Raw genomic sequence first — 15,013 nt, 5'->3', positions numbered from 1 at the left:
GTTGGCGAACAATGACTTTATAGTGGCAGCGATCAGGACCGGACCAGGGTTCAAGTCCCGTGCTGTCTGTAAGGAGTTTGTACGCACCCCCCCCGTGTCAACATGGGCTTCTTCTGCGTGCTCCAGTTTCCTCCTATTGTTCAAAACTTACCAGGGTATACATCAATGAGTAAGGTTAAATTAGACAGCATGGGCTTGTAGCCTAAACGACCTGCTACCGTGCTGTATGTCTAAAAAAAATTTTTTTAAAGATTAAAGGATGGAGATACTGGCCATCCTCACTGAATGACAATACACAGTTACTACTGAACTGGTTCATCTGCACCTACAGAGTTGAACTGTTCCAGACATCTCACAGCTAATTAGAACTAATTCATGATGATCAATTTCTTCCAGCACACAGATACTAAACATTGATCAGTATTCTCTGCTCAATACATCTGCCATTTCTTTTGTTCTTATGGCAACATTTATTACCCATCCTTAATTGTCTTTGAACAGAATTAATTTTGGAGTCGACCATTTTGGTGGGCCCGGGAGTCTGCAAAACTGGTAACCATGGCAAATTAGGTTTCTCTGCAAGTCATCATGACTGAATTATTCTTATTTTCCCTCTTTGAATTCTAGATTGTTAACTGGCTTTAAATTCAACAGCTGGTGTGATTTGAACTTGGGTCTTCAGATTGTTACCACAGCGCATTGTATTACCAGTCAGGAATTTAACCATTGTTTTTTTATCATTTAAATGCAGACCTACAGCAATAGGGCCCTTCTGGCCCATGAGCTGGTCGTTGCCAAATTTACCTGTAACCCGGGTACATTTTGAAGGGTGGGAGGAACCCATGCAGACAAGGGGAGAACATACAAACTCCTTACAGACAGCGCCGTATTCAAACCCCAATCTTGGGTGGGGGGGGGGAGGATAGGTAACAGTGTTGGTGCTAACTGTGTCGCAAAACAACTCTATTTTTGTAAATGGTTAACAACGAATTTGTTTTGTAAACTGCATAGTATTCTCCAAAGTCACCCAAACTACATTATTCAGCGGTAAGAGAAAATATTTCAAATGGATGATGAATTGTTTTAAATTACATCAGTTTCTCCACCCCCCCCCCCCCCCACCCTCACCAAAAAAAATAAAGAGGTCAAACTTGTCACAAGTTGCCAAGAATTGCAGAGTTTATCAGCTTGGATATGGCCAGTCGGAGAACTGACAGTAATGCTAATTGACCCAACCACAATTACATTGGTTCTCCTGTGTGTGCTGCTGGGCTTGGGGAGCATTGCCAAAATAAACATCAAACAAAGACAGAAAAAGATATTGAGATATCATGAGTTTGTTTCCTGTCCGCCCAGCTATACTTGACTATTCCTGTCCACATAAAGGGAAGTTTCTGTGCTTTGAAATGAAGCTCTCTGCTTGACAAAAGGAAGAGCTTGCATTCTGCAACGGCTGGATCAACATGCAAGAACTCTGCTTTTAATCAAATAGGGAGAGCTTTGCCATCGAGCTGAGGATGTTGACTGTGCTAACTTGTCATGATAGAGTTGCATTGATCTCACACTAGAAAGACCCAGTCTTAATACAGTCAAATCCCCGTTGTCTGGAATTCAAGCAACCGGCAGCCTCAAGCAACCAGCAAAAAAAAAGAGGAAAATAAATAGGTAAAAATACGGTTTTAAAATTGGCGCGTCTCATTGTTAGTTTGCCATTCACACCACATGCAATCTCAAGCAACCGGAAAATTTGCTTATCCAGCATCTACCAATTCTCATAGGTGGCAGATACCAGGGACAACCTGGTACGTCCTGTCAGAACATTGAGACATCCTCTCATTCTTCTAAAGTCCAGTGAATGCATGTCAGCTAACCCAATCTCTCTTCATACAAGAGTCCACATGAATCAGTCAGTGAATTTTCACTGCACTTCTCATTTTACATCTTGCCTTAAGTAAGGAGGCAAAACTGTGCATAACACTCTTAACAAGGCCTATATGCAAAAGTCCATGATGTACAATTCTAACAATATTCAATAACCTCAACGAGACAATTGGGTTGACTGGCACCCTTCTGGCACCCTAACCTGGATGCTGTAAGTCTACATGTTGGACTGCAGATTTGTCTCTTGATAATAATTCTGAAACCTACAATCTATAGCTTCAAGAAGACATGCATGGCTCGCGGGGTCATGACTTGTAAGCTTCTTCAGGTCAAATGCCATCTGACTGTAAAACACACAGCCTTTTCTTTGTCATTCCTGGGTTAAGATTCAACATCAATTTTGGAATTCCTTCACTGCAGGATTCAATAACTTTGTTCCCCACCATCTCATCATGAACCAATAGGAAAGACAATAAATGAAAGGCTCAGATCCAAAATGTTGGTTATGTGTCTTTGACATGAAGGACTCTGCGTGACCTGTTGAGTTTCTCCAGCATTTGCCTGCATTAAACTACAGTCACAGCATCTGCAGACTTTCTTGTTTAACGCCATCGGAAATAAATGTTAGTTTTTCCAGAAGCATCTACATGGACAATAAAAGACAGTTCAACTGGCCAAACGGCCCTGCTCTTCAGAAATCTCCTTCAAGCCCATGACAAGAAAGGCCAGTTCCAACATTTTCACGCAACCGCTAGAGCTCAATGCTCTGCCTGATGTAGCATTTAAACTTAGAAAATAGAGCACAGCACAGTACAGGCCTTTCAGTCCACACAGTTGGGCTGACCTTCCCTATCTCACACCCATAATCCACTATATTTTTTGAATCCATATATCCATCTAAGAGCCTTTTAAGTGTCCCTATTGTATCAGCCTCCCACCACCAATGCATTCCAGTCACTACTCCTCTGTGCAAAATACTTACTCTGACCTCTTCTCCCAAACATTCTCCCCCCTCACCTTGCATAGATATCCTCTGGTGTTTGCTACTCTCGCTCCAGGAAAAGGTTGCTGGCTGACCGCCCTATCTATGCCTCTCATAGCCTCGTAAAACTTCTATTAAGTCACCTCTCATTCTTCTTCACTCCAAAGAAAAAAGGCCCATTGAGAAAGTGCTATATTAAGTGAGCTAACTGAAGGTCCTTCACCTAATCTCAGGTTAGATAACCAGGTCCCTCAGGCAAGAGAGGACAATAACAACTATCACTTACTCACTGTACAATGATCCCCTGCATGCTCACAGGGCAAGGTTCAATTTGGCTGTGATTTACCATAGCTTGTTGACTTTCCATCCCCATTTCACCTATGGAGATTAGTTATGCCTGACAGAAGTTCCAGAAATCTGCAGACCTCTTGAAAACAAAAGCCAGTTTAAGGCATTTTTGAAAGACTGGAACATTATTCTTGCCCAGTAAATAGAACAATAATATTGGCACATCAGCCTTTTTGGCAGATTGTCCCTTATGGATTATTTTCTGCACTCTCCAGGGAACCTGCTTAACAATAAAACGTTGGTGATAAATATTAATACAAGTTTACACACCTATGATTAAACATTCTTAAAAAATAACGACTCTGAAGAAGTGAACAGGATACCCCACTACTATTGACTTACAATAAACTTATTATGACCTGCAACATTGTCATCAGAGATCTTGCCTGTATGTGCGTGGACACACACACATACACCCACACACCCCACCCACTCACACACACACACACACACACACACACACACACACACACACACACACACACACACACACACACACACACACACACACACACAGAGTCAAAGGACTCTTAGATAGGCACATAGATGAAGAAAAATCGAAGGTTAAGGTGTGATGTAACAAAAAATTAAATTGTGGAGTGGTGCAACATCATGGGCTGAAAGGCCTGTAATATTTCATGTTCTAAGTCTCATTTTGCATCATTGCACTGAACATTAAAAGTCCTTAGGAAATATTTTCAAAATTACAACCAATCTTTACTGACCAATATTGATCCAAGTTGGATGATTTTGGAGTCATTTTGAATGAAGCAATATCAGAAGTTTAGTGTAGATTTTAACTTTTCAGAAAAAAATTCTTGGATTGACACAGTTTCTCTTTCAAACTGTGACATAGCAATGCTTCAAACAACTTTTCATTCAAGGAAGAACCGTGGTCATGGTCATAGTTGTAGAAACTTTATGTTGGGTTGGCATGGTTGGCATAGCGGTTAGCGCAATGCCATTACAGCGCCAGCAATCGAGATGGGAGTTCGAACCCGCGCTGTCTATAAGGAGTTTGTACATTCTCCCTGTGTCTGCATGGGTTTTTCCCCCGGGGGCTACGGTTTCCTCCCACCATTTGAAACCTACCAGGGATGTAGGTTAATTGGGTGTAAATTGGACGGCATGGACTCATGGGGTGAAATGGCCAGTTACTGTGCGGTACGTCTAAATGAAAATTGAATATCTGTATCAGTCGCTGCACTCTGTCAGCCTCATTGGGTTGTGGTGAGGGTTAGTAAATGATTTACTTCAGAAAATGGTGAATTGCAGTTGCAGAAATTTGCTGGCACTTCCTACCCTACAACCCTTGCAGTGACCTCTACCACAGGCATCGCAAGAGGGAAGTTCATCCACTCTGCTTCTCAGGGAAAAGTAGGGGTGGACATTAAATCCTGGCCTTGGCAATGGCCTCCCCATCCCATGGAGGAATAAGGTCAAGAAAATGTGCTCAGGAGTATCTCCAAATCTGATAAAAATAAACAAATGCTTTCCTTTAATTGCAGCATTTAGGCTGCAATAAAGTAAATAAACAACTTATATTTATTTAGCAGGTGTGGCACCTCCATCGCCATGGTTGGCAGGCTATTGCACATTCATACTTGCTCCTAATACTTGGCTCAAAGTGGTTCGGCTGCTGTTAATTATCGCTGAGAAAAAAATCTGTGAAAGATGAATTAACTGGTGCAGAAGGTTGGAACCTGTCGTTAGTTATTCCTGAACGACACTTCCCCAAACCACAGGAAAAGAGTTCTCATCTCTGCGCCTTCACTCATTATCCTTCACAGTCTTTAACAAGTTATGAACCACAGATAAATCTCCCCACCTTACCCCCCTCCCCAACCTTCAACATTCTTGAAAGACACCTTCCTCCCACTCCCTGGTTCGCAATCTCTACCATAGCACCAAGTTCCTTGGAGTCCACTTGACAAGTGATCTATTGTGAACACACCTCTCCTCAGCTGTCAGGAAGGCACAACTTTGACTGCTATTCCTGAGAAGACTGAAGCAGGTAAGGCTACCAGCCGCCATCATGTCCACCTTTTACAGGAACTCTATTGAGAGCGTTGTGGCCAGCTGCATCACAGTGCGGTATGGTTGCTGCAGAGAAATGGATCGGAGGTCGATCCACAGGACCATAAGAGTTGCAGAGAGGATCACTGGAGTCTCCGCTCCCCCCCCCCCCCCCACCCCCATCAACGTGATCTGCCGGGATCGTAGCTTGAAGAAGGCACGCAACATCATTGAGAACCCCTACCACCTAACCCACAACACCTTTCAACTACACCCTTCAAGAAAGAGATACAGGAGTATCTGAGCCAGCACCACCAGGCTGAGGAACAGCTTCTTGCCACGGGCAGTGAGAATGCTGAACGACCAAAGGAACTACTCACATTAACATCCAAGACTCTATTTGCTAAACAATATTTATTTATCTATATGTATAATTTGTCCTGGGTATGTATTGTCCGTCTGTATGTGTGTTATGTCTGTATGTATGTCTGCATGTTTTGCAGCGAGGGCCGGAGAACGCTACCTTGTCAGGTTGTACTTGTTCAATTGGATGATACTAAATTTGACACAAGCTCATTTCCCCTTCTCACGTTGCCTTCCCATGCATGAGATGCATCAACGCCTCTTTCACCCCTTCCTTTTCCATCATTCAGGAATTCAAACATGCTCTCCAGTTGAAGCAGTTCTACCAGTTTCAATGTATTGTATTTGATAGTCACACTGTTATCTCTGCTATATTGGATAACCACTTCACAGAACATCTCCATTTAACCTGCAACATTGAGAAGACTTTATCTTCAGTGCTATCACGAACTAAGTCTCAAGCCATGGATTTGATCCCTGACTTCAGGATAAGGCTGAGTCAGGCTGCCTCCAATCTTAGTGCTGTATCATGAGTTGATTTTCCAACTCTCTGTCCAAGCTGTCGTTAAGGTGCCCTATATCAATTTCTGTAGCAATGCACAGCTCTCCATGTGTGCTTGGAAACTTTTGTTCATCCTTTTTGTTCTGGTCAAGCCGTTATACAAATCGAATCACTGTGGAATCCACAATGGATCTTGGCTTTCTGCACAAAGCGCCGACTGGGTGAATGGTGATTATTATTTTTTTCTTTCATTTCAGGGCTCCTGATATCCCTCCAGATGCAACAGTAATATATGAAATCCAGCTGCTTGATATCAGAAACGCTCCAGACCCCAAACAGCTGTCACCTTCGGACTGCATACGGATCTGTAAGCAGAAGCGGGAGCGTGGAAACTATCACTTCCAGAGAGGTGACTACCACAGTGCTGTGAAGTCCTACCACCTTGCACTGGACATTCTGAATATTTCCTCCGGACGTAAGTCATAAAGCCATTAGCAATACAGTCAAACCCCTGTTATCCGGAATTCAGGCAACCAGCATCATCAAGAAACCAGCAAAAAAATTGTGGAAAATTAATATGCAAAAAATACAAAAGTTTAAAATTGGTGCGCCTCACCAATGACACAACGCACAATCTCAAGCAAACAGAAAATCCAGCATCCACCAATCACCATAGGTGCCAGGGGTTTTACTGTATATTTTTTTTTACCATTTCACGTTGTTTTGTTCCCATTCTCCATTTCCTGTGTAAACTTTCACCGTTTGGTAAACCACTGTTATACTGTGATTGGCTGCTACTGACTGGACACACTTCCCGAGACCAATCCTACCCATAGCCCCCTGCAGGCCATCCTTTTATTTTTGCTCTGATCAGTCAAGGAGCTGGATGGTTATTTGATAATGTTCTGGGTCTTTAGCTATTAACATTTCCAAAGGAGTATGGAATAGTACCTAAAACCAGAGAAACTTGACATAGAACCTCCATTGCCAGATGCCCTGAACTCCTTTGAGCTGTGGCTACGATGCTTCGAAAACTTTTTTGGCGGCAACCATCACCACGGATGCAGATTGGTTGAAATTACTCCTCTTGTGGGTCTGGCCCCTTGTTTTTCCCATGATCAGCGATGCCAACTCAGACCAGGCAGCAATGGAGATTCTCAAGGCCCAGTATCATTAAAAGGTTAACAAGGACTATGCCAGGTATCTCCTGGCTAACAGGAAACAATGCCTGGTGAGTCTAGCGCTGAGTTTCTGTGGGCCCTCTGGCTCCTATGCAGAGGCTGCGACTGTAAGCCCATGTCCGCCGCCCAGTGTGCTGTGGACCTCATTAGGCACCCCTACATTGCCGCCCTCTGCTCCAGCTACATATGCCCGCTGTAGCAACTTGAGCAGAAAATTTAGGCTGATACTTTATTGTTGTACTGAAGATGTCCTACACTGTTAGAGGTGATTTCTTTCAGAAAAGACCTTGACCTACCTTTTGTCTCCTGTTTAAAACAAGAGCAAAAACTGTCCTTTTCTTGGCCAACTAAGAAATAGATTATCAGTTCATTATCATATTGATATTTATGGCATAATGTTATATACAAATATAGAGTGCAGCATGGAAGAAGGCCCATCAGCCCTTCAAGTCCACACTGACCATTGAGAACCCATTTATATAATCCCACTTTATCTTCCCCACATTTCCATCACCACCCCAGATCATTTATCTACTTTCTAGGGACCATTTATAATGACCAATTAAGTGACCAACCACTGTGCTTTAGGATGCGGGGTGAAATTGGAGTGCCCAGGGGGTGTCCCATGCATCAATAAACTTAAAACTTCATGCACACAGCACCGGAGGTCAGGGCTGAAGATGTATCACTAAAGGTGGAATGCACCAGCTCTATTAGGTGCATCACCATCCCAAAATAAAGCAACACCTGTTACTCTCTCAGGTAATCTTCCATCCAGATGTCACGCAGACCTGAGACTATTTAGCTTCAGAGGTCAGACAAGATCTGGCACTTTCGAGACTTGTTTTGCTTGTAGCCCACCATCAGGTTCGAACCCGATTCATTGACACGTCAGTCCAGCATTTCATAAACACTAAAGCCTATGCTACAAAGTCAAGAATTGCAAGAATGACTTGCAGACCACACAGTGGAACAAAAAAAAATCCTCTCGAGGGAGAAACCAAGAACATGTACCAAACCGTGAGGAAGATTTCCAGTCCAAAATCTTTACCTCCTATGGACTCTGTGTGAACAGTTGAGTTACTTCAGCATTTCTGTGTTTTGACGACAATCACAGCATCTGAAGACTTTTGTGTTTATCTGCTAACTTGCCTAGAACTGCTGGATATGTAGGACTGGTTTGTTTCAGATTGGTTATGAGGGAGGGGAAATAGGGCATGTTGCATCTATGAATTGAATTTTTATTTTACTTTAAGTGAGGCATTGAACTTCCACTGAACAAATTGGATGACCACCACATCTTAGATCTCAGACACTAACAATCCATGATATTTTCATGGACAAGTTGAAATTGGGATAGGACCTGAAGGTACTTGTTGTGTCCATCCTCACCCTTGGTAGTCCAGCACTGGGATTTCCTATTTCCTTTCCAGGTGATACAAAACTATCATTGGGACATGAGAAAGATGTGAACACCTGGAAATCCCACCCTTCTCCAATCAGGATAAATTCTGAATCATTGATCTACACGTGAGTTAAAATTCCACCTGGAGACCAGGGTATGTCATTCAAAGAATAAATAGATCTGAATTCTGCCCAAAGGCTGGTGTCAGAAATAGGAATGACCACACTATCTTTTCATCAGTAAAAACCTATCTGATTCACTGACATCCATCAAGGATGGAAATGTACTATCTTTACCTGGTCTGCACCGCATGTTCAAGATTCAAGATTCTTCAATTGTCATGTAATAAAACTGAAAATGTAATATTACACAAAATGTCCTTTAGCCTACTGTAAGGCAGACAAAGATTTGCCATCAGCAGAAATTGGCCAGTGCCCCTCACAGTCAGAGAAAGAGAAGCAAAAAGAGAACCACCCCAGAGTCATTCATTGAGTGTCCATGGTTTCACCGTCTCCAGTCCAAAACATCGGCCACTTGATTTCCAGTTCCAAATCTCTGACTCCATCAGGAAGCCCTCAGCACCCTCTCACATCTTGGTTCCGAAACCTGGTGCCCCTTCAGCAGTCCACAGCCTGGCGTGAGCCTCTTGACTGTAGTCGCCAGTGGCCTGTAGCCTGCATGGGTTCCTCGCCTCGAGACACCAATAGCCCACTGCCTGCGAGACCTTCAGCTGCAGAGTCGCTCGGTGGTCTGCTGCCGTGGTCACCGACCTGTGAGTCATCTCCTCTGCTTCTTCTCAAACCACTTCCCTGAATTTGCAACCCCTCAAAGACACCACCATCTTGAGCCCAGTCCCCATAGTCAACTCCTTTAACAATCCGACAAGACAGTTGGACCCCACGGGGGAGGACATTGTCTCTGCTCCCCATTCTGTGCAGATCCGCACCAGTGGCTGCCTTGCCATTACAACAGCTCAGGCAGCCCTGCCACTTGTTTTCTTGTGAACCTAGTCCCACTAATGTTACTGATGTCTGAACTGCCTCCTCAGGTAACCTGCAATTAAGGATGGAAACTAAACGCCTACATTGCTTAACGATGACTTCCTCCGCTGAATGCAACATTGTGTTGAAAATACCTGGAGCTATCATCAGCTCTAATGTTGGCAAAAGAGAGCCACTACAATAGATGGTCGTGACACTTCCCATTTCATTCCTTAGAGCCAAGTCAAGGCCACAACCTAACTTGCTGCAAAGGCAAAGCTTGTATAGCTGCATCCTAACCATGAAGGGAGCAGACTCTGCAGAAGGCGGAGAGGGGAAGAGAAGGGAGTATTTGTCTGCTGGTGGCATCACGTACCAGATGACGGAGGAGAATATGCTGGATGCAGAGGCTGGTGGGGTGGTAGGTGAGGACGATGGGAATCCTGACTTTGTTGCGCACGGGGCAGAAGGGGCCTGGATAGATAAGTGGATAATGGAAAAATGCAGGTAAGGGCTGCGTTGATGGTGGTAGAGGGTAAGCCATGGTTATTTTTTTCCCCCTCATACATACACCAATTATCTTTTTTTAATTGCTTCTTTCGATTAAGCCTCATGCAGTTAATGCCAAGTTGCTGTGAGTTATTATCAGATAGTGCAAGGGCACATGCTAGATTTTCCAAAAGCTCATCCCATCCAATTGATGTATGCAGCATTCAAGAAGGAATGTAAACCCTGAACTTGCTCCGGATCAGTTTCAGGTGGCAGGGTGTAAAGAGATCCCTAACGCTGCCAATTCCTGAGGTCAATGGTTTTTGAATCTATCAGGAAAACACCCTTCGTACCATAGAGCATTGCAGCACAGAAAATAGGCCCTTTGGCCTTTCCAGTCTGCCTCATCCCACTGAACTGCACCCAGTCCTTGGCCCTCCATACCCTCCCACCCATATGTACAGTACCACGCATTTACTTATATCTGGTTTTTAATATCTAAAGGATGTAAACATTGAAGCAAAAATAGATTGCATAGCTGCTTCGCCATTTAATTACGTTTATAAAAATAATTTCCAAAGGAAAAATGTAGGCTTAAAGTTTCATGAAGGCCATTATTTTTTCCCCTCCAAGTCCTCAGTGCCCCCGACATATGAGCAGGGAGGAACCCACATCTTCTGAGCGGCAATGTATCTGCTCAATATTCACAGCTTTTTTTCCCCTAATTAATGCTTTCAGTGGAATCTCTCCTTTAACGCTTTGTCCATTTTATCATTGCTTTTGGCCAACCAATTACAGAACATCAATGGGGCAATTGTCCTTGAACAAAACATGCTGGAAATACTCAGCAAGTCAGGCAACCTTTTATTGAGAGAGAAAGGGACTTGATGTTCCAAGTCGATGATCTTTCAAGAGATTCCCAGGTTTCCGACATCTACAGATTTCTTGTTTTTTTTATGCTTGAGAAATTGCAGTAGGAGAAATTTGTTTTTTTTCATAATTTGTTCATGAATGAGTGAGACAAACACCAGGCTGAGTCGAAATCAGGGTTCTTTGTTCTTTATTACCGGATTGTAACACTTGCGACTAACCATGTTAGTCGGAGAATGCATTCTGCCGTTATCAGCAAAATGGTGATTTTTTATACCCTTGGATATGTGCTTAGAACATCATCATATCATTACTTGTCCAATGACTAAAACTGTTGCTATCCTTTCCCTGCTAGCTTCCTGCCTCTCAATCCATCAATGTCTCTCTTATCTTGTAAGTACAAGGATGCATTCACATCTTGTTACAGCCCTGTACATTCCCATCTCATGATGTTTTACCTAACAGGAGTACAAGGACACCTCCCCTTCTTGTTACAGCCCTGTACAGGGTAACTCCCTACACATTCCCATCTCATGATGTTTTACCTTACATAACCTATGCCAAGCCCAGTGATCGCTCCAACCAATTATGTTTTCCTAAACTCCTATTTTCCACTGTATTTAACCTGCGTCGATTTTACTACTGAATGATTCTCTGCAGTTTAAACCTTTATAATGAATGCAAATGGAAAGAGAGAGCTTCTAAAGATCAACGCATTGGAGAGCTTGGTTTCAGTGCTGATGTCAGTGAAAGTGGATGCTCCTCCATGACTCTGGCACAGACGACTGCAATCAGGAAGAAATATCCAGGATCCACTTGGTGATGTGAGCCATCACAAATGCTGGCAGGCTTCTCTTCAGGATGGCCATGAAGACTTGTGGATGATAGGTCCTATCTTAATATCAAAAGTTGTCATTGACCCCTGAAATAGCCCCTCATAGCATCCAGAACTGACAGCCCTTATCCCCACCTGTAATCTACATCTTGGGGGGGGGGGGGGGGGGGGAAGTAAGGAACATCAATAGGGAAAACGTGTTCACACTCACCCAGTTAGTTCGCAGCATCATTTCTTTTACCCCAATACAGTCATTGGTTGAATATTTTGCTTGACACTGTGCAGGACATTTGGCCCATCACCAGATTACAACTCTGATGTACTGTACAAGCCCTAAAACCTGGACTGCTCGGGGACTGGGTCAGCCCGGATGTTCCGGATTCTCGGGCAGTACTTTTAAAATTCAAATTTAAGGAGGAATAAAGGAACAAGATGAACAGGTGAATTTTGATCAGTTATTCATTAGCAAATACGACATGTCTCATTTATCAAAACGAACAGTCTTAAAGAAAAATGAAGTCAACACTTGACAAAATTGTGAAGATAAAAAGTTTCCACTGCAGAAAAAAAGTGTTTAATGCTTAAAATTGAAAGTTGTAGAAGAAAAATACAGTGTACAAATGAGTTTCCTTGTGATAAGATTACCTGAAAGGTCGCTTGTGGTCTCTTTGGCGCTTACACATGCATACAAAAGCCCGCTGAAATTTAAATGCTTGAGAGTCCAGATTCTTAAGTAGACTGGATTTCTGGCATCCAAAGTTTTGGACTATTACTGTATAACATAGGCTCAACTGTATGGTACAGCACCAAGAGAAGCTCCACTGAGTCTGCACTGATTATCATCCCTCTCCCTGTCCTATCCTATTTTAATTTCCTTCATGAACTTCCCTCAGATTGTACTTTACACCTGTTCACTGAAGGTCATTTACAAATAACCCCGTATTCGAAACAGAAAAGTTAATAGCGGCAACTTAAACAGGACTGTAGAATGAAAAATCATGGACTTGAACTGGTAGTAGGCAGGTTCAGGGCATGAGACACAGAGAGCTCTTTGTGTTCACACAATGTCTCCATGCACTTCATGGACAGTGAAACAGATCATCGTGCGCAGTTCTAATTGTTGCGTAGGAAAGCATGACAGAACTTTTATGAGACAAATAACCAACTAATCTATTTCGGGTGATGTTGTCAATATGATAAATCTTCTTCATCACACTGTGAACTCTCTCGCTCTTTAATAATGCCTGCAATCTTTAAGACTTTTTGAACAGGGCATGAGCCGGGATAATATAGCACTCATTCAGTACTCATCAACCTCAAAAACAGTGAACCAAGTCACAATAAATGGTTGACAACCATTTCTACCCATCGACGTTTGCTTCCAGCTCATTGTTTGCATTAACCACAAGCATTTCAACCACAAGTCCTGCATTGGTACAAGAACCTAACTCAGGAAAGGGTGTTGCCATTGATTGCAGAGAGAATTTCCAAGGGATCAATGCACAGAATGGCCGACAGCACAGACAGAAGTGAAATTTTCATGAGATGGTTAGCGCAATGCTATTACAGCACCAGCAACTCAGATTCAAATCGGGCACTGACTGTAAGGAGATTTTACATTCTCCCCATGTCTGAGAAGGTTTCCTCCAGGTGCTCAAATTTGTTACAAAAAAATAGTAGGTTAATTGGGATATTTAGCCAGAATCAACTTCCACCATATGCAAATGAAAAAAAACACAATAAAATAGGCTAGTGAATGTTTGGAATTCTCTAACCAGGGAAGTGGTTGAGGCTGCCTCATTAAATATATTTAAAATTCGGTTAGATAAATGTTTACATGATAGAGGAATTAGGGGATATGGGGAGACGGCAGGTAGGTGGAGTTAGGTCATAAATTAGATCGTATTGAATGGCGGAGCAGGCTCGATGAGCCATTTTTGGCCTACTCCTGTTCCTACTTCCTATGTTCCTATGTTCCTAACCCTAATATTGCAACTTATTTGTTGAAATCCCATCGTGACACTTGTTTCCATCATGGCTATAACCTCCTCCATTTCTCGCCCCGCTCTCTGCTTTATCCCCACAGGGCTCTTTCCTGCACTGATTGCCCTGCCACCATCATTCACCCCTACCTCTGGAGTTCCCGCCCAAAAATTCCCACCTAATTCAGTACAGCGGTGCAGCTGGTAGACTGCTGCCTCTCAATGCCAAAGACCAGGGCTCAAACCTGACCATGGGGGCCATTTGCACAGAGTTCATGTTCCCTTTACGAGAGTGCGGGCTTTGCCCCAGTTCCAAATGTGCGTGGATCAGTCAGTTCATCGGCCACTGGAAATTGGCCCTGGCGTGTAGGTGGAACCTAGGGAGAGTTGATGAGGGGAGAATGGGATTCATTTAAATGGATATGGATGCTCAGTGTGGATGGTGAGAGAGGGGCCTGTTTCAGTGCCATGTCTCTCTATGACTTGGTTGCTTTGACATCGCTCCACCCGCCCACTCCCAGCTCTTCCTAATAATTCTCGCATCCAATATTTTTAAATATCTTTGAAAGTATTTTAGCATTTTGTCGAGCCACTTATTGCTGACTTAACAATAAAGTAATGGCAAAAATATTATTTAAAGTATTTTAAGTTTGATGAATATTTACTCTTTCATTTTTCCTTTGGATCTTCACTGGCATTGTATGTGGAGAATTGAAACCAAATAAATCAGACAGGAATTGTAAATGTTGCTCCGACTTCAAGTCCAATGTTACCTCCTTACTTTAACATAATGTATAAATTGAATAATATTATGGGTAATACATGGGTAGCACAAGGGCTGCACCTTTAGCATAGTGACTAGCCGAATGCTGTTACAGCGCCAGCGATTGGGACCGGAGTTCGAATTTCTTGCTGTCTGTAAGGAGTTTGTATGTTCTCCCTGCGTCTGTGTGGAGAATCGAGTTTCCTCCCACCCTTAAAATTGTAGGTCAATTGAGTGGAATTGGGTGGCACCGGTTCGTGGGCCGAAAGGGCCTGTCACTGTGCTGTGCGTCTAAAGCCCCTTTCACACTTGCCAATAATCCCAGGAATCGAACCCCAGTCGGCCTTTAAAGTGGCAAGTGTGAAAGCAAAATCAGCTCAACGCCGGTGTCAAATGACATCATCTCACGCCGGGGA

General features: G+C 43.2%; 1 protein-coding gene across 1 annotated transcript in view; it reads left to right on the top strand.

Moving 5' to 3' along the window:
- fkbp16 (FKBP prolyl isomerase 16) overlaps positions 1-15,013 on the top strand; it is a 132,813-nt gene that overhangs the window by 90,468 nt on the left and 27,332 nt on the right. The window contains 1 exon segment of the mRNA XM_069910524.1: positions 6,350-6,567. Within this exon segment, the coding sequence (XP_069766625.1) occupies positions 6,350-6,567 (218 nt within the window).

This window comes from Narcine bancroftii, chromosome 14 (assembly GCF_036971445.1).
Source record: "Narcine bancroftii isolate sNarBan1 chromosome 14, sNarBan1.hap1, whole genome shotgun sequence".
Lineage (NCBI taxonomy): Eukaryota > Metazoa > Chordata > Chondrichthyes > Torpediniformes > Narcinidae > Narcine > Narcine bancroftii.
The sequence above is the reverse complement of the archived record's forward strand: the minus strand, read 5'-3'. Positions and strand labels throughout refer to the sequence as shown.